Here is a 19,906-nt window from a genome sequence, read left to right as displayed (position 1 = left end):
CGATTTATACCCGGACACTGTTTCCAGCAGACATATGGCAACCCAAAATAATAGTAACAAGAAGAAGAGAAAATCCTCACCATCAAGTGATGAAAGCACTTCACGTTATATAGCTGTACTCCTCACAACCACCTTGAATAGTGTTGGCAATTTGGGCTTCTGTATATTGACCCAAACGGGATGCGGGTGACACTGTGGGTTAAACCACAGAGCCTAGGACTTGTCAATCAGAAGGTCAGCGGTTCGAATCCCCATGACGGGGTGAGCTCCCGTTGCTCGGTCCCTGCTCCTGCCCACCTAGCAGTTCGAAAGCACGTCAAAGTGCAAGTAGATAAATAGGTACCACTCTGGCGGGAAGGTAAACGGTGTTTCTGGTCGCTGCTCTGGTTTGCCAGAAGCGGCTTAGTCATGCTGGCCACATGACCCGGAAGCTGTACGCCGGCTCCCTCGGCCAATAAAGCAAGATGAGCGCCGCAACCCCAGAGTCGGTCACGACTGGACCTAATAACAGGATGTCACATAGAGGAGGGAGAAAGGTTGTTTTCTGCTGCTCCAGAGAAGCGGACACGGAGCAATGGTTCCAAACTACAAGAAAGAAGATTCCACCTAAACATTAGGAAGAACTTCCTGACAGTAAGAGCTGTTTGACAGTGGAATTTGCTGCCCAGGAGTGTGGTGGAGTCTCCTTCTTTGGAGGTCTTTAAGCAGAGGCTTGACAACCATATGTCAGGAGTGCTCTGATGGTGTTTCCTGCTTGGCAGGGGGTTGGACTCGATGGCCCTTGTGGTCTCTTCCAACTCTATGATTCTATGATTCTAATGGTCTGGGGTCCCTTTACCTTTACCGACCCAAACCCTTATGAAATGATGATCCTCTTAACCCATCTATTTATTAGAATAATATTCCACATCCCGTTTGAAGTTGCGGTAGGAGGGCAGTGCATTTCGCAATGCGAATTACCAGAATATTTGCTATTTGCTTTGCTCTGCCTCCAGAAATCACAGGAAGGAAGGATCTTCGGCTCAAATGCTGCCTGCGGATTTCCCACAGGTATCTTCTGCTTGACCACTGGAAAACAAGATGCTGGGCTGAGATGGACCATTGGCCTGATCCAGCAAGCTCTTCTTACTTCCAGCCCCCAAGGAAGCCAAGGCCGGCCACCAGCGCCCCGCCAGCTGATGGCGCGCGGCGCGCTCCTGAGCGTGTGCAGAGCGCCCTTCCTTCCTTCCCTCGCATCCTTCCTGGGCGCGGGGCGGAAAGGGTTACCTCTGCCAGCGGCCGGCGGAGGGTGGGATTTGGGAAGGTCCTTCCTTCCCTTTCCCAGGCTCCGCAGCCCCGGAGCGGAGCGTGGGAGAGGCCAAGCCGGGCCGCCCGGAGCGCAGCGAGAACCACGACCGCGGCTCGTCCTGTTGCAGCGGCGGGTCTTCCCTGGCCGGTGCCCGGGCGAGGGCCACCCCGGAGGCGGCGCGGGCCGGCGGCTCAGCCTCCTCCGACGGAGCCCCGAGGCCGTCGCAGCTGCGGCAGAGGCGCCTTCCCAAGCAGCGCGCGTCGGCTGGGTAGCAGAGGGGACCTCCTCTCTCCTCCTGGCCTGGAGAGTCTTAGTTCGGCATCGTCTGGCCTGGGCTCCTTGGGAGCCCCAACCTCTCCCTCCCTCCGCCGCCGCTAACCACTGGGCGCTGCTGCCTCTGCCTTTTTTGCGGGAGAAATCGCCTTCCATCAGTTGCCGCTGCGCCCGGGCGCGCGCACCCACACGTGCGCCTCCGGCTTCCCCCTTGCACTGGTTTGAGTTCGTTTCGCCTTCTCTCCACCCTCTGCCATCGCCCGCGCGGAAGCCTCGCTTTGCTCCTCCTTCTCCCTCCTCTTTATTATTTTTTTTTGCCTCGCGCACACACACACACTTTTGGCGTTGCGCTGGGGAGGAGATTTCTGCTCCCTCCTTCCCTTTCCATCCCTCCGCGCATTTCTCCTCCGCCTGCGACGCGCGCCTGGCGCAGCCGCCCGATCCAGGCGCTCCGAGGGTCTTGCAGGCGACGGGAAGGAAACCCCCAGGCCGGGGAGCCGGGCTCCGAGACGCCAGCGAGGCAGAACCGGGCGGGGAGGGACGGAGGGCGAGGGACGCGATGAGCAAGGGAGCCTGAAGGAACCGAGCTGTTCTGCTGGGAAAGGAAACGTGGCTCTTTGGGAAAGATGCTCCTTTAGTTTGGGAGTCCGGCAAGAGGTGGCGGCGTCGGTTTCCCTTCTGCTCCGTCGCTGGCGCCCCATTTCTTCCAGCTGGCCGACGGGGAAGAGATGCCGGAGGAAGCTTGAATGGAGCCAGCGCGCATCCCCGCCGCTCCCTCTCTCCGTGGGAAAGAGCTGGCCGGCTGTGCCAGCCCTCCGGGTCCTTTTGACGGGGCCTGAGCCCAAGACTTGACCCACACCGGCTTGGAGACACGCCCTTGGGGAAGATGGTAAGGAGGGAGAAGGGGCTTTTGTGGGCGAGGGACGCTGGGGGTCGGTGGGTGGGGAAACCGAGGGGGACAGCAGGGTGGGGAAGGGTGCAGGGGTGCCAACTTGAATCAAATATTGGGGGCCCCAAGTAGGCCCCACCCTGCTTAATCGATCGCACACACCATTTGAATGGCAATGCCCATCATATTTGGGGAGGCCAGGCCCCCTCAAGTATTTTATTGGGGGGTCCAAAGGCCCCTCGGCTCTTACGGAAGGGAGCGTGCTCCTCTGGGGACCAACTTGTTGACCACTAGTCCTGCTTGCCTTTTCTGACCACATCTGGATGCTGAAACCTTCGCTGCCTGGAGGGGCAGTGGAAGGGCGGGAGATGTTCAACATCTGCCCAATAATTTTGCTAAAGCCGAGCCGATAGGGATCGATTTGCCAGCGGAATGACTTGCCAGCATCTTTCCTGTCTCCCTTCTGTGTTTGAGGGGGTGGTCTGCAGTTCCAGTTCTTCAGACTTTGCAGGAACAGCCCCTCGACCGTTTTCGATGAAAGTTCCTCTGGCGCCTGGCCAGCTATTTCCCCACCTTCCCGCATGTGAATTCTCTCAGCACAAAAACATTCGTTTGGGTGGGGTTCAGATGAAAGCAGAGAGAAGTGTGCTTTTGGGTGCAGCCGGTTTGTGGCAATCTTCTGCTTGCTTGGGGGGGGGGGTGGTTTGCTGCGCTAGGCCGGAGGTTGGCATTAAAATGGAAGCCATGTGCATTTTGGGTGACCAACACATTTCCCCCTCCCTCTCTCTTTCTGCCAGGGGTCTGCACACGCTGGGCTTTGAGAGACATCGCTTCACACTGGCCTTGGAAGGAGGCACTGAATAATTGCTCCGGAAGCTTCCGCGCCCGTGTCCTGCTTTTAATGGGAGCTGGACCACTGCTGAGGTAACTTTTTCAGCAGATCCTCTTTGCAGATTGACGTTCAGCGACAGCGAGCGAGATGCCTCGGAACAGGGCCTTCTCCGAGCCAGAGTACTCTGCGGAGTACTCGGCTGATTACTCGGTCAGCTTGCCGTCGGACCCCGAGCATGGGGTTGGCCGCACCCACGAGGTGACGGTGAGGAACTCTGGCTCCTGCCTCTGCCTGCCGCGATTCATGCGCCTGACGTTCGCCCCGGAATCCCTGGAGAACCTCTACCAGACTTACTTCCGTAGGCAGCGCCACGAGACCCTGCTGGTCTTGGTGGTCTTTGCCGCCCTCTTCGACTGCTACGTCGTCGTCATGTGCACGGTGGTCTACACCGCCGAGAAGCTGCCCACCACCCTGGCGGCCTCGGTGGGCCTGGCCGCCCAGATCCTCCTCTTCGTCCTCTGCAAGTACCAGCTCCTCCCAGACCGCGTCACCCGCAAATTCATGCCCTACATCCTGTGGATCCTCATAGCTGCCCAGATATTCTGCTACCTGGGCCTAAACTACGCCCGCTACCACGAGGCCAGCGACACGGTGGGTTGGCAGGCCTTCTTTGTCTTCTCCTTCTTCCTCACCCTCCCTCTGCGCCTCACGCCCATCGTCCTCATCTCGGCCGTCTCGTGCGCCATCCACACCCTGGTGCTGGGGGTCACCATAGCGCAGCAGCAGCAACTGCAGCTGAGTCAAGAATCCATCCTGGGAGGGGATTTGCTGTGGCAGGTAAGGAGCCAGCGTTTGCGGGGGAGGCAACCCAGAGGCCATCCAATCAACCCCCATGCCCGATAATAATAATAATTAATAATAATTTTATTATTTGTACCCTGCCCATCTGGCTGTGTTTCCCCAGCCGCTCTGGGCGGCTTCCAACAAAGATTAAAAAGACATTAAAATGTCACACATTAAAAACTTCCCTGAACAGGGCTGCCTTAAGATGTCTTCTGAATGTCAGGTAGTTGTTTATTCCTTAACATCTGATGGGAGGGCGGGCGCCACCACCGAGAAGGCCCTCTGCCTGGTTCCCTGTAACTTGGCTTCTCGCAGTGAGGGAACCGCCAGAAGGCCCTCAGCATTGGACCTCAGTGTCCAGGCTGAACGATGGGGGTGGAGACGCTCCTTCAGGTATACAGGACTGAGGCTATTTAGGGCTTTAAAGGTCAGCACCCCCACTTTGAATTGTGCTCAGAAACGTACTGGGAGCCAGTGTAGGTCTTTCAAGACCGGTGTTATGTGGTCTCGGCGGCCGCTCCCAGTCACCAGTCTAGCTGTCACATTCTGGATTAGTTGTAGTTTTATAAAGATTACTTTATTGGTGGCCAGTCGGCCTCTGCTTAAAGCCCCCTCTCTAACCGACACTGTATGCCCACTCCTGTTTGCTCTGCTTTGAGTGTGCTTCCACTGCTGGCTTGGGAAATGGCTGCGCGCATGGCATTCTCCAAAGCCCATCCTTCTCTCTCCTGTTGTTTCTAATGAAGTACTGAATTATGATGCATTGCGCACACACACACACACACACACACACACTGCCATCAGCTTCGGTCCGAATTGGGGGAAATGAATGACCTAGGTGTGTTCTGTAATTGAGTACAGAACCTGAGAGCCCCCCCCTGTCTTCCGAAGCAGTCTGCTCGGATTCCTGCATTGCGACGGGGTTGGTCTAGATGACCTTTGGGGGTCCCTTTCAACTCTGCGATTCTCTGATTGTCGTGGAATGCTAAGCAAAAGGGAAAGGTTTTTTGGGGCGGTGCGTGATTGAACTTGCGCAGGCAGAGAAGGGCTTTGCAGGCGAGAGAGCTGTATCCGTTTGGAGGCCAGTTGAATTGAATGGGCATGACTAACTCAAGTCCCTCGATTTGAGTGGATTTGCTATGAATATGACGTAGTTTGATCCAACCGGCATGTTTCAGCAGGGCGGTGGATGCCCTCGCCCTTTGCTTCTCTTTCAGCTCAGGCACGTTAACAGAGGAGATACCGTAGTGTTTGTTTGTTTTTATCCACAAGGATGGATATTACAGGAATTCTACCTATATTCGGGGTTCTTTTTTTTAAAAAAATAATATTTATTAAATTTTTAACAAGAAAAGAGTTACAAAACAGTAAACGAAAAACACAAAAAAACACAAAAACCAAAATTTAACATAAAGAGAAAAAAATAAAAAATAAAAATCCCTCTTTCTGATATCTTACCACTCATTTACTTATTTTGATGACTTCCTCACACCTCCCTTTTTTGTATTCCATTTAAAAATTTGTTCAGCAAATTCATACCCTCTTAATTTACCCTTAATTGTTTATCCTCACATATTATAACTTCAAATTTTCGTCTAATATCAATCCATTCTTACATATTCTTATTTTGCCTTATTACTAGAACCACTTCGTTTCATTCCAACGTCATTAACATTCAATAATTTTACAGTGTTTCTGTAGATAGATTTTAAATTTCTTCCAATCTTCTTCCACCAACTCTTCTCCCTGGTCTCGGATTCTGCCAGTCACTAAATTCGGGGTTCTTAAGACTTTTACTTCCTCGCCTGTGTGGCATTCCTGGCTTAATGTAGTTGTGAACTGTGCAGGTTTTGGATTCCCAAGAAGCAGAGTTTTCCATTCCTAAAAACCTCTCTGCTGCCACTTAATAAACTAAACTTCGCGCTGGCTTTCTAGTCCCCATGACTGCATGGCGGTTCAGTCGTGTTGGAGGCACAGAGCTTTGTGTGTCCCTAATAATCTCCCCTTTTTCGTAATGGTCCCCCTTGCACCTGCTCTAATGACTTAAAGCGCCCCCCACCCTCAGACCTCCCCTGGAATTTGGTTGCTGAGAAATTAGCACGTGTGCGTTTGCATACGGCTTCCAGTGCCGGATTTACGTATAAGCTAAACAAGCTCTAGCGTAGGACACGACTCTCTTGGGGGCCCCCAAAAAATTAAAGGGGAAAAAACTGGATGTACATTTCCAAAATATAAGATAAAAAACAAATAAAATAAAATAAAACCTACATCCAGCAACAGTGTTTGTGTGTTGTGTAGGCTCCTATGATGTAAGTCATGGGCCCCGCCTGCTAGCCTGCTCCCTAAAATACCACTGGTTTGCTCCTTTCTATATATAGGGTGCCTACATTCTGCATGGACTTTGCATTCTGCATGGACTTTTCAACAATTACTTTGATATAATGCATATTTTGTTATGTGCAAATGGCTTGAGATACCTATTAGGTCCATAAATGACCGTATAGCTTATATTCAACACATAAAACAGCGACAATTTGTTGTTGACAAAGGAGAGCTGGACATATAAAGGGCCCCATTGCCTTCAGGAGCTTAGGGATTCATCAAACCTAAATCCGGCCCTCATGGCATCCCAGCAAATATTAGGTCCATAGGGAAGCAGGCAGTTTCTACAGGTCCGCCTTGAACTTTTTAAGAAAGGTGAGATCTAAATGTTTGAAACAAACAAATAAATATTGGTGGGCATAATTTATGTGAACTCCACGATTCAATTGGTGAAAGATGAAGGGCCTTTGTGAAACCCCTGGGTGTAATAATAATAATAATAATAATAATAATAATAATAATAATAGTAAAAAAAAAAATATTTCTACCCCACCCATCTGGCTGGGTTTCCCCAGCCACTCTGAGCAGCATCCAGAAAAGTATTAAAATACAATAATTCATCAAATACTAAGAGCTTCCCTAAACAGGGCTGCCTTCAAATGTCTTCTAAAAGTCCACTGTTTCAGATATTTTGGGCACAGAATGATGCACCGGAGAGCAGCACAAGGTCTGTAAACAGTACAGTGGTGCCTTGCAAGACGAAAAGAATCCGTTCCGCGATTCTCTTCGTCTAGCGGTTTTTTCGTCTTGCGAAGCAAGCCCATTGACAGCTTAGCGGATTAGCGCTATTAGCGGTCTAGCGGCTTTTAGCGATCAGCTGTTAAGCGGCTTATCAGTGGAACAGCTGATAAGCGGCTTAGCGGCTTAGGAAAGGGGGGGGGAGCGAAAAAAACCCGTGGGAACTCGCAAGATTTTTTCGTCTTGCGAAGCAACCCCATAGAGAAATTCGTTTAGCGAAGCGCCTCCAAAACGGAAAACCCTTTCGTCTAGCGGGTTTTCCGTCTTGCGAGGCATTCGTCTTGCGGGGCACCACTGTATAAACAGTATGCTCTGCTCTTTATCCCAGGAGATTGCATATAATTCAGGGATGGCTTCCTCCTTTAGGGGAGCAGCTGAGATTTCCCCTTGAGGAATAACTCTTGCAAAAAGAGTCCACTATGCTAGTCCAGTTGTCTGCGTTGGGAAGCGGGGAAAAGATGCTTGGTTTAGACAACGCGGTGCCTTCTGGATTTTTTTTTTTTTTTAATTTTATTGGGATTTTTATGAAAGTGATACAAAGCAGTTCCAAGAACAAGTCAATGACCAAACAGTAAAGAACTGTCAAACCAGATGGGTTCAGGGTGGAGGCATAAAGTAACCAGCAGGAAAAATTATATCAGGTATATACAATATGAATCACATTTTTTTTTGAAGTTGTATCGAAAGGAAAAGATGGTCAGAAGTTGAAAAGGCATGCAACTCAAAGACTTTATTTTCCATATGTCCAGTGATGAAAATGGAAGTGGTTGTTGCAGTTGGTCATTAAAGGTAAAGGCAAAGGGACCCCTGACCATTAGGTCCAGTCGCGGACGACTCTGGGGTTGCGGCGCTCATCTCACTTTATTGGCCAAGGGAGCCGGCGTACAGCTTCCGGGTCATGTGGCCAGTAAGACTAAGCTGCTTCTGGTGAACCAGAGCAGCGCACGGAAACACCGTTTACCTTCTCGCTGGAGGTATTTATCTACTTGCACTTTGACGTGCTTTCGAACTGCTTGGTTGGCAGGAGCAGGGACTGAGCAACGGGAGCTCACTCCGTCGCGGGGATTCGAACCGCCGACCTTCTGATCAGCAAGCCCTAGGCTCTGTGGTTTAACCCACAGCGCCACCCACATCCCGCAGTTGGTCATTACCGACGTTTAAAATGAAGTCTTACCTTCCAGCAATGAAAGAAGCCAGTTTAGCTTTTCCCATCCACTTGTTGTTGAACTACAACCCCCATCATCCTTGACCACTAGCCTTGCTGGCTGGGGGCTTATGGGAGTTGTAGTCCAAAATATTGACAAAAGGTGGTGGGGACGCAGGTGTAGACGGGCTAGTGATCCAGCTCTTGAAGAGGCAGCTTCATATTTTTAAGTAAAAAATAAGACGATAACAAGATAAAATCCACTAACCTCCTCTCCCCCTCCTCATCTGAGATCAAGCCACATTTAGACCACACCTGGAGTTCTGGCTTGGGAAAAACCTTGCCTTGATCTTTGACTAGCCAGGATGAATTTCCATGCTTTTCCTAAACCTGCATTTTTTTGGCTAATGAAATCAAATAAAGCAGAAGAAACGCAAGGGCTGTTCCGTGGATGAGGCTTAGACTTTCTATGTTAAAGCTAAATTTGCTCATAGCAAATAGAAAGAAGAAAGGAGGAAAGCCGACTCTTGAGGACTGTGGGGCAGTTGGAGATGAGCTTATAACTGAAATATAAAAGAACGTTTTAATACCATCCCCAAATGAAAGAGATCCTTTATGCACAGAAAAAGCTGACGAAGGCACTGGGAGGCAGGTGGAGGTATGAATCGGAAGGGCCACAAGCATGTTGTACTCGCACAATCCTTGGGAAATAAATATTTTCACTGGGCTTTCCTTCAAATTAGAGTCAAAAGATGAGGCAGGGGCTCTTGAGAGACTGGGCCTGCAAATTCTCTGCTATGGGTAGTAAGGCTGCAAGCCTCTTCACTTACCTGAGAGTAGGGGCGTGAGGCAAATTAATCTGCATTTAAAGCATGAGTAGGCAAACTAAGGCCCGGGGGCCGAATCCGGCCCAATCGCCTTCTAAATCCAGCCGGCAGACGGTCCGGGAATCAGCGTGTTTTTACATGACTAGAATGCTTCCTTTTATTTAAAATGCATCTCTGGGTTATTTGTGGGGCATAGGAATTTGTTCAATCCCCCCCCCCATATAGTCCGGCCCCCCACAAGGCCTGAGGGACGGTGGACCGGCCCCCTGCTGAAAAAGTTTGCTGACCCCTGATTTAAAGGCAACACTACTCGATTCACACTTTCCGAAATAATGCAATAACCGAGACAGGCATAAATATGTATCTTTACGTGAAAACAACCTACAAATGCATTATGTTTGTGAAGATTGCTTTGCAAGAATGTGCATGTAAGGCAAAACTGTATACAAATGTGTATATATTGGGAGACGTTTGTGCTAAGATGCAGGTGAATTTTCACAAGGACCTTTCAGGAAACAGTTTGCAGGCCGATGTGCAAATGTGGAGAATTTAAGATGGGGAAAATAAGAAATAGAGCGAAGCCAGAATGGGCAGGTTTTTCTCATCGCTACCGGAGAGTGACCTCTGTTGAACATAAAGGAGGCTCATATCCAAGTCAACAGACGTAGGGCTATGCTGCAAGATACCTACCACTTTTCTATCTTTCCATCCGCAGAATTAGCTCATTTATCCTTGCCCTTGCTAAGAAGCTATGCTAATTGTCAGGAGAATTGGGTACAATAGAAAACCGAGTGGTTTGCAAGGAGTTGTGCCACTTCAGCTTGTAATTGGAGAATCTATTTTTTTCCCCAAACGCTTCCTTACACTGAAACTTCCAGCAAATAGAAAACCAACAGAGGTGTGTGTGTGTGTGTGTGTGTGTCCCTGATGTGCTCATTTTCTATCAGCAGAGATATTGTCTTAGGCAGCAGGGCATTCAAAAAGTTGTGGCTGCTGGTCTCCTCGCTGGCCCAAATAATTTAGCCAGCTAGCCCTGGTGATCATCTAATGTTTATTGGATGGATTATCCCCCTAAATTGATTTTTAAATTCTGAATTTATTGTCATTCACGTTTTATATTGTATTTTATGCTGTTTTTTGTTGCATCAATTAAGTGTTTTAAATTTGTTGTTAGCCGCCCTGAGCCCCTTTTTCTGAACCGGGAAGGGCGGGGTATAAATAAAAATTTATTAGTATTATTATTATGTAAAAACACGCTGATTCCCGGGCCTTCCGCAGGCCGGATTTAGAAGGCGATTGGGCCAGATCTGGCCCCCGTGCCTTAGTTTGCCTACCCACGGCTTAGTGCATCGTCTGAACGCAAGCTCACAGTTTAGCTCTTGCCAGGCAAACCATGAGCTGCAACCAAAGTTTCTCCAGTGGTTTTTTTGCTTGAGCCTGGATTGGGATGCTAAGCCAAACCGTGGCTTGACTCAGGGTAGCAGTAAGAAAACCAAAGAGGAAGAAGGCGAATGCGTGGTTTTGACTTAGCATGATGTGCAAACCGTGCCACTGTTGGCATGAAATAAAGATTAGCTTGCAATCCCCGCAGACATGCTTGTTAAATGCCATGTGAACATTTGCTTTCAAGACGTAAAGCAAGGGCAAAGTTCACGTGCTAACACTTTTGTGTGCTTATCTTGTGTTGATTTGAAGCTTATTTCCAATGGATGGGAATAAAGGATTTGGACCCATTGAAGCAAGCAAATTAATACATTATAGCTCCCCCCCCCCCTGCAGTGGGGGATTTCTCCCACCAGATCTGCGTAAAGAGAGCCCTGCTGCATCATAGCAAAGTCTCACCTTGTTTTCCCACAGTGACCAGCCAGTGACAAAGCCTAGTCTGGGTGGCTCGGGGACCAGAGTGCCAAAGGCCTGGTAGGCGAGACATGCAAGACCTTTAATAATAATAATAATAATAATAATAATAATAATAATAATAATAATATATTTGTACCCCGTCAATCTGGTTGGGTTTCCCCAGCCTCTCTGGGCGACTTCCAACAAAGATTAAAAATACATTAAAATGTCACACATTAAAAGCTTCCCTAAACAGGGCTGCCTTCAGATGTCTTCTAAACGTCAGATAGTTGTTTATCTCTTTGACATCTGCTGGGAGGGCGTTCCACAGGGCGGGTGCCACTATCAAGAAGGCCCTCTGCCTGGTTCCCTGTAGCTTTGCCTCTCGCAGTGACGGAACCGCCAGAAGGCCCTTGGTGCTGGACCTCAGCGTCCGGGCAGAACAATGGGGGTGGAGACGCTCCTTCAGGTAAACAACCTTACACCAGGTATGGCCGGTATGGCCAATGGAGTTGTCATCCGCAACACCTGGACAGCATCGCATTGGCTACAGATGCCTTAACGCCAAACCACGGTTTCCAGAATCCTGCTTGCTGGGTGGTCACAAACTGTGGCTTGCCGATTCAGAATCTTTCTGGCAAGCCATGGCTAAAATGCTTGCACCGTGGCTTGGCGTCATGTCTTTTCTGCAACCAAGGCAGGGGTTGTTTGTAGCATAGCTGTGAATGGTAGCTTTGGAGGTGTGGGCAGCAGCGGAGGAGGCTGCTCGGTCTCCTGGGGTGGCACGCCCAGGGGCGGAGCAAGGCACCTATAGAGGCGAGGCGAGGGTGGAATAAGCCACCCATAGGGGCGGAGCGAGGTGAGGGTGGGGTGAGCCACCCATAGGGGTGGGGCAAGGTGAGGGCGGAGCAAGCTGCCCATAGGGGTGGGGCGAGGACGGGGCGAGCCACCCATAGGGGCGGGGTGCACAGCAGGGCTTCCGGAGTCTGCCTGCCTCCTCCCATTCATTCGCCCTACAGCTGGGGAGGGAGGCAGTGGGTGGACCATTTGGGCAGCATCCAGCCTGCGTGTCCCAGGAGACACACGTGGCTCAGGTGTGCTGCAGGTCTCACGGTGAGTGCCACCTGGCATTTTGTCACCCCCCTCAGTGGTGGCACCCGGGGCAGCCTGCACCCCCCTTCCTCTGCTCCTGGGTCTGAGTGTGTCATTCAGAAAGGATGGAGTGTGTGTTTATCATGTCGCTATTTCTGGGCCTTTGGCGAAGCACGTGCTCCTGTTCTCTCTCCAGGGCTTCGTATGCGCGCTTTTGTGTATGTGTGCTTCGTATTTGGAAAAGCCGGCCTTTTGAAACGGTGTAGCCTGGCTGCGGAACATGGCTGGCGAGCCACATCCTGAATCTGGAGACAGCCAACATCTGTTTCAGAGATGCTGTCTCCGGAGGAAAGGCAGGGTGGTGTAGCGGTTAGAGTGTTGGACTAGGACCTGGGTTCAAATCCCCACTTGACATAACGGTCACTGGGGGACCTTGGGGGCCAGTGGCTGTCTCTCAGCCGAACCAACCTCACAGGGTTGTTTGGGGGGGGGATTAAATGAGGGAGGGGGGAGAATCTCGTAAGCAACCTTGAAAAAAGTACAGTGGTACCTCAGGTTAAGTACTTAATTCGTTCTGGAGCTCCGTACTTAACCTGAAACTGTTCTTAACCTGAAGCACCGCTTTAGCTAATGGGGCCTCCTGCTGCTGCCGCGCCGGCGGAGCACGCAGTTCTCAACCTGAAGCAAAGTTCTTAACCCGAGGTACTATTTCTGGGTTAGCGGAGTCTGTAACCTGAAGCGTATGTAACCTGAGGTACCACTGTAGTGGGATAGAAATGCAATAGGTTAATAAGAAGGGAAGAGAGACCATTGTTTGTGCTTTGTAGTAGTAGTGATGATGATGATGATGATGAAGGCACCAGCCAAACCTCCTTGGGGATAGCATTCAGCAAATGGGCAGCCACAGCAGAAAGGTCCACTCTTGTGTTTTATCCACCCTGAACCTTTCAACTTTCAGCTTCATTGGCAATCAAAAGAAAACCCGATTCTCATTTGTTCCAATTCAGCGCTAAACTGCGAGTTTCCCCGGTGAAAGCAGTAGGGCAAATGGAGGGTGTGTGTGGATGAGCCCTAAGTCTTTGAAAAGTCCTGAAAAGGCCCTGCTTGGTCTTCTAATCCCCTGGCGAAACAGAGCCCACTTCCTTTAACTGACTGTGGATGGAGAAAAGTTTTTCTCCCTCTCTCAGAGCACCAGGATTCATCCAACGAAGCTGAACCGTGGGAGATTTGGGACAGGTAAAAGAAAGGGCTGTGGAACTGTGGAACTCCCTGCCACAGTTTCCCTGCCACCTACTTGGATGGCTTTAAAAGAGGGAGGGACAAATTCACGGAGGTGGAAAGAGCTCTCGATGTTGACTAGCCAGGATACAGAGCTCAGCATCCGCAGAATGGAGGCAGCAATGCGGAATACCTATTGCTGGGACAGTCATTTACCCTCGCTAGATTCAACGTTCTGCCATCTGCCTTACTGCACGGCAGATTTGAGGGTAAACTGTACATGGAACGAGTCTGCCCCTGTGGCTTGATGGAGGTAGAAACTGTCTCTCATGTCTTGTTACACTGCCGTTTCTACAGGGATATACGCTCGGTATTTATCACTCCTGTTATACAAAAATCTCCAAATGGGTCCGAACTTCAATGTCTAAAACTCCTGGTAGAGGACAAGGATCTAGAGATCACGCTAAGGGTGGCCAAATTCTGTGCGACTGCCGTAAAACTTAGGGAACAAGCTGTGCTACCAAAATGATTAAGGTTTTAAATGATAGACACAAGATTTACCCACCCGGGAAGAATGGCAGATGAAGGTGATGGACTATATGGAACTGGCGGAAATGACTGGCAGAATCCGAGACCAAGGAGAAGAGTTGGTGGAAGAAGATTGGAAGAAATTTAAAGTTTATCTACAGAAACATTGTAAAATTAAGGAATGCTAGAAGGATGTTGGAATGAAGTAATGTGGTTTTAGCAGAAATGATATAAAGGATTAAGTAAAAATGGATTGTTAATTGGTGAAAGAACAGAATGTAAAATTATAGTATATTAAGATAAATCATTAGGATAAAAACAAAGATGGAAAGGATTTGCTGAAATATCTAATTGGATTAGAATACAAAAAAGGGAGGTGTGAGGAAGTCAAGGAAATAAGCAAAGGAAAGAAAGTTATGTAAAGGATTGATTTGTTTTTTTTCCCCTTTAATTATCTGCATCTTTTTTCTGTTTTTTTCCCCTTTGTTCTTGTATTGTTCTGTATTTTTTTCCCTTTATTTTCTGTTTAAATATGTTCTTTATTTTTTCTTTTTGTAACCTTTAAAATCTCAATAAAAATCTATTAGGGAAAAAAAGGTTTTAAATGAAAGTTTTAGGTTATATTTTGGTGATCAAGATTTAATATATTTTTTAACTGCCGCTATATCGGAATTGTCTCTGTTATACCCAATTGCAATTCAATGTATTCCTGTTGTGTTTTATGATTTTCCTGATGTTGTAAGTGACCCGGAACTGGTCTGTGACCGTAATAATAAAATTCTATTCTATTCTATTCCTATTGCTGGAAACTGCAGGAGGGGAAAGCACTCTGGCACTCTGGTCCGGCCTTTGCAGTTTCCCACAGGCATCCATTAGGATGCTGCAGTACAGTGGTACCTCAGGTTAAGTACTTAATTCATTCCAGAGGTCCGTACTTAACCTGAAACTGTTCTTAACCTGAAGCACCACTTTAGCTAATGGGGCCTCCTGCTGCTGCTGTGCCGCCGGAGCACAATTTCTGTTCTCATCCTGAAGCAAAGTTCCTAACCCGAGGTACTATTCCTGGGTTAGCGGAGTCTGTAACCTGAAGCGTATGTAACCTGAAGCGTATGTAACCCGAGGTACCACTGTATGTTGGACTAGAGGGGCCAATGGCCCAGTACAACGGGCGCCTCTTAAGTGTCTAAACAAACTGCTTTTTATGAAAAACCCCAGGGTGCAACTCAGCGTGGAACTGCTACCGTTCCCTACTTTCAGACGCGGAGCTCCTCGGAGCCAGAGTTTGCCTCGCTAGGCTGGTCCTGTGCTATTTATAGGAGCGAGTTGTGTGTACACAAATTTTCTGTCACAATAACTGCACACAAACACACACACACTCGGAGGCCGGCCGCCCCAGTGGGGCGACGTTGGGAGTTTGTTTGCGTGTTTTCAGCCTCTCTGCCTCCCTTGCCCTCTTTAGAGCTAATTGCTTGTGTTTAACGCAGGCAAGTAAAGCCCTGGGCGTCCGTCTCCGCGGGGAGCAACCACCTCCTGAGCCACGAGCCTGCAAGAGAATAACACACACTTGGCCGGGGCGATGGAAGGCCTTGGACTTTAATAATAATAATAATAATAATAATAATAATTATTATTTATATCCCGCCCTCCCCAGCTGAAGCCGGGCTCAGGGCGGCTAACAACAATAAAACAGTACAAAAGTACAGCACAAACAACACTCTAAAATCATTCATTTCTGCCCCAGAACCTTTCCTGTTGCGGTTAAGCCAGTTTTTGGACATGCACCTTGCTCATGGGGGGGGGTACATCCGAAAAATCAGCAGTGGGGGGGAGAAGGAGGTGGTTTGTGAGCATGATCCGCTGCTGTTGAACCTGAGGACTTTGTGCTTGCAGATCGCAAGAACAACCCACAGCCTTTTCTGAGTGGAGAAACACAGAAAGCACAAGCAGGGACCTGCAACAGAATACTGTCATGCGTGGATCATACAATCCTAGAATGGTGTTAACGGAGAAATCCGAGGGCTCCCTTGGACAAAAAAACAAGGGCACCAGCCAGGAATGCCAGAGCAAAACAGCAGCCAGTAGGCTTGGTCTTTATTGAAGACTGTCGTGACAGGACTCCCACCTGCCACCAGGTGAAACAAAATGGAAGCCCAGAACAAAAGAAGACCCCAACTTTTATTAGTTACTAATCCCCCAAACTACACCCCTAGAACTACATCACAACTACATCATGACTACATCATTGACACATCACAAAAAGGAGGGGTGGAGGGAGGAGTTGTGGTGGTAACCTGAGTATCTTGTCACCTGGCTGGTTCCTCCTTTCCCCCTCCCCATGAGTCATTTCCAGGGGACAAAGGGGAGTTGCCTGCCCCCAGAGGGAAGATCTGATCATTGTCCTTTGTTCCAGTCCATGTTGAATCCACTCCCAAGTCCTTTGTGACCTGGATGGTCTTCTGTCCGGGACCATCAAGGTTGTCATGCCAACTGGGTAGGGCTCCTGTGTATGTGCTGGTACAGTTAAGGGATTATGACTGTCCTGTATCAAACCATCCCCCTTTGATAGTCCTTCCTTCATGGAGTAAAATAAAAGTGGACCGGTGTAAATCCGATTTACGGTTGATTTACTATGAATTTATAACAGAAATGTCGCGTGTGAGTGTGTGTGTCGTGTTTGTACAAACTGAATGATGGGCGGGGGGGGGGAAAGTTTCCTGCAACAATGGGAAGGGGCCGCGAGGGTCATCTAGTCCAACCCCCCGCAATGCAGGAATCTTTCGCCCAATGTGGGGCTCAAACTCCTGACCCTGATATTAAAAGTCTGGTGCTCTACCAATCAAGCTATATAGAATCATAGAATCATAGAGTTGGAAGAGACCACAAGGGCCATCGAGTCCAACCCCCTGCCAAGCAGGAAACACCATCAGAGCCCTCCTGACATATGGTTGTCAAGCCTCTGCTTAAAGACCTCCAAAGAAGGAGACTCCACCACACTCCTTGGTAGCAAATTCCACTGTCAAACAGCTCTTACTGTCAGGAAGTTCTTCCTAATGTTTAGGTGGAATCTTCTTTCTTGTAGTTTGGATCCATTGCTCCGTGTCCGCTTCTCTGGAGCAGCAGAAAACAACCTTTCTCCCTCCTCTATGTGACATCCTTTTATATATTTGAACATGGCTATCATATCACCCCTTAACCTCCTCTTCTCCAGGCTAAACATGCCCAGCTCCCTTAGCCGTTCCTCATAAGGCATCGTTTCCAGACCTTTGACCATTTTGGTTGCCCTCCTCTGGACACGTTCTAGTTTGTCAGTGTCCTTCTTGAACTGTGGTGCCCAGAACTGGACACAGTACTCCAGGTGAGGTCTGACCAGAGCAGAATGCAGTGGCACTATTACTTCCCTTGATCTAGATGCTATACTCCTATTGATGCAGCCCAGAATTGCATTGGCTTTTTTAGCTGCCGCGTCACACTGTTGGCTCATGTCAAGTTTGTGGTCAACCAAGACTCCTAGATCCTTTTCACATGTACTGCTCTCAAGCCAGGTGTCACCCATCTTGTATTTGTGCCTCTCATTTTTTTTGCCCAAGTGCAATACTTTACATTTCTCCCTATTAAAATTCATCTTGTTTGTTTTGGCCCAGTTCTCTAATCTGTCAAGGTCGTTTTGAAGTGTGATCCTGTCCTCTGGGGTGTTAGCCACCCCTCCCAGTTTGGTGTCATCTGCAAATTTGATCAGGATGCCCTTGAGTCCATCATCCAAGTCGTTGATAAAGATGTTGAATAAGACCGGGCCCAAGACAGAACCCTGTGGCACCCCACTAGTCACTCTTCTCCAGGATGAAGAGGAACCATTGATGAGCACCCTTTGGGTTCGGTCAGTCAGCCAGTTACAAATCCACTGAGTGGTAGCATAGTCAAGACCGCATTTTACCAGCTTCTTTACAAGAATATCATGGGGCACCTTGTCAAATGCCTTGCTGAAATCAAGGTAGGCTACATCCACTGCGTTCCCTTCATCTACCAGGCTTGTAATTCTGTCAAAAAACGAGATCAGGTTAGTCTGACACGACTTATTTTTCAGAAATCCATGCTGACTATTGGTGATCACAGTATTCCTTTCTAGGTGCTCACAAACTGTTTGCTTAATGATCTGTTCCAGAATCTTCCCTGGTATTGATGTCAGACTGACTGGGCGGTAATTATTTGGGTCCTCTCTTTTCCCCTTTTTGAAAATAGGGACAACATTTGCACTCCTCCAGTCTGCTGGGACTTCGCCTGTTCTCCAGGAATTCTCAAAGATGACTGCCAGTGGTTCTGAGATCACATCTGCCAGTTCTTTTAATACTCTTGGATGCAGTTCATCTGGCCCTGGAGACTTGAATACATCTAAACTAGCCAAGTATTCTTGTACTATCTTCTTAGTTATTCTGGGCTGTGTTTCCTCTGCTGAATCATTTGCTCCAAATTCTTCAGGTCGGGCATTGTTTTCTTTATCGGAGAAGACTGAGGCAAAGAAGGCATTGAGGAGTTCAGCCCTTTCTGTGTCCCCTGTTTGCATTTCACCAGCTTCTCCTCTGAGTGACCCCACTGTTTCTTTCTTCTTCCTTTTGCTACGAACATACCCATAAAAGCCTTTTTTGTTGCTTTTAACCTCTCTAGCAAGCCTGAGTTCATTCTGTGATTTAGCTTTTCTGACTTTGTGTCTACACGTGCTGGCTATTTGTTTGAATTCCTCTTTGGTGGTTTCCCCCCTTTTCCATTTTTTGTACACATCCTTTTTTAATCTTATCTCAGTTAAAAGTTCTTTAGATAGCCACCCTGGCTTCTTTAGGCACCTTCCATGTTTCCGTCTCATTGGTATTGCCTGAAGTTGTGCTTTTACTATCTCCCTCTTAACAAACTCCCAGCCATCATGAACTCCCTTTCCTTTTAGTATTACTGTCCATGGGATCTCACCCAGCACTTCCCTAAGTTTTATGAAGTCGGCTTTCTTAAAGTCAAGAAATTGAGTCCTAGTATGCTTGGCTGCTCCTATCCGCTGTATAGTAAACTTCAGAAGAGCATGATCACTCGCGCCTAATGATCCTTCCACTTCTACCCCACTAACCAGGTCATCAACATTGGTTAGGACCAGATCTAAAATGGCTGTTCCTCTTGTTGCTTCTCCCACTTTCTGGACAAACAATTAAACGGAATTCACTCTTAACATTTGCAACGAATGATAACTACGATCGATAAAAACAACTGCAAGTCACAATGCATAAAATGCTATAATGCAAAAGGATCAAACTGAGAAACGAAGACATGCAACTTATAAAACCATTAATTTTCGTTTTTATTTTATACTCTCAACGGAGGCAGAGCGTCTTTGTGTGCTGTTAAACTATGGAACTCACTGCTGCGAGAGGCTCTTGTGTTCGAATCCTGCTCGAGGGTTTCCCATTGGTTGGCCAATGTGAGAACAAGATGCTGGGCGAGATGGGCTCGTGGCCTCATCCAGCAGCCTCTCCTCTTCCTACATTTGCTTTCTCTCTTTGTCCAAACCCGGAGAATACAAATGGCCGAGGGAGAAACCACCGCTGCAGATCTTGGGCCTGGCCGCTCAAAGCTTTCCTTTTGGGTCATTTCCCTTCCATGGTTTATGGACTTCCCGGGAAAACAGTGATCTCCACCCCAGAGAGAACGGGTGCAATTCTTTTGCAGTCATCGATCGCTGGGTTTCCGAATCCCTCTCGGATGCTTGCTCAGTGCTCCAAAAGCAGGTTGGTTGTCATGACAACCCCGAGGAGCTAAAAATAGCAAGTCCCTGGTGCACATTTCTTGGGATGGTGGCTTCCCTCCCTCACCCCCCCCTTCAGAACCTGCAGAAGGGGATATCCCTCTTCTCTGATGCATTTATTATGATTCTATATGAACATGAACCTTTCTCCTAACATCTGTGACTGGATTACAGTGGTACCTTGGGTTAAGTACTTAATTCATTCCGGATGTCCGTTCTTAACCTGAAACTGTT

General features: G+C 48.5%; 1 protein-coding gene across 1 annotated transcript in view; it reads left to right on the top strand.

Moving 5' to 3' along the window:
* Positions 1-2,092: 2,092 nt before the first annotated feature.
* ADCY3 (adenylate cyclase 3) overlaps positions 2,093-19,906 on the top strand; it is a 109,727-nt gene continuing 91,913 nt past the window's right edge. Inside the window, exons 1-2 of the mRNA XM_079968514.1 lie at positions 2,093-2,450; positions 3,248-4,119. Coding sequence (XP_079824640.1) covers positions 3,430-4,119 — 690 coding nt within the window. The 5' untranslated portion in view covers positions 2,093-2,450; positions 3,248-3,429. The remainder of the gene's footprint in view (positions 2,451-3,247; positions 4,120-19,906) is intronic.

Source organism: Podarcis cretensis (assembly GCF_951804945.1).
Source record: "Podarcis cretensis genome assembly, chromosome: 3".
Lineage (NCBI taxonomy): Eukaryota > Metazoa > Chordata > Lepidosauria > Squamata > Lacertidae > Podarcis > Podarcis cretensis.
Note: the sequence above shows the minus strand (reverse complement) of the source record. Positions and strands in the feature narration are given on the sequence as shown.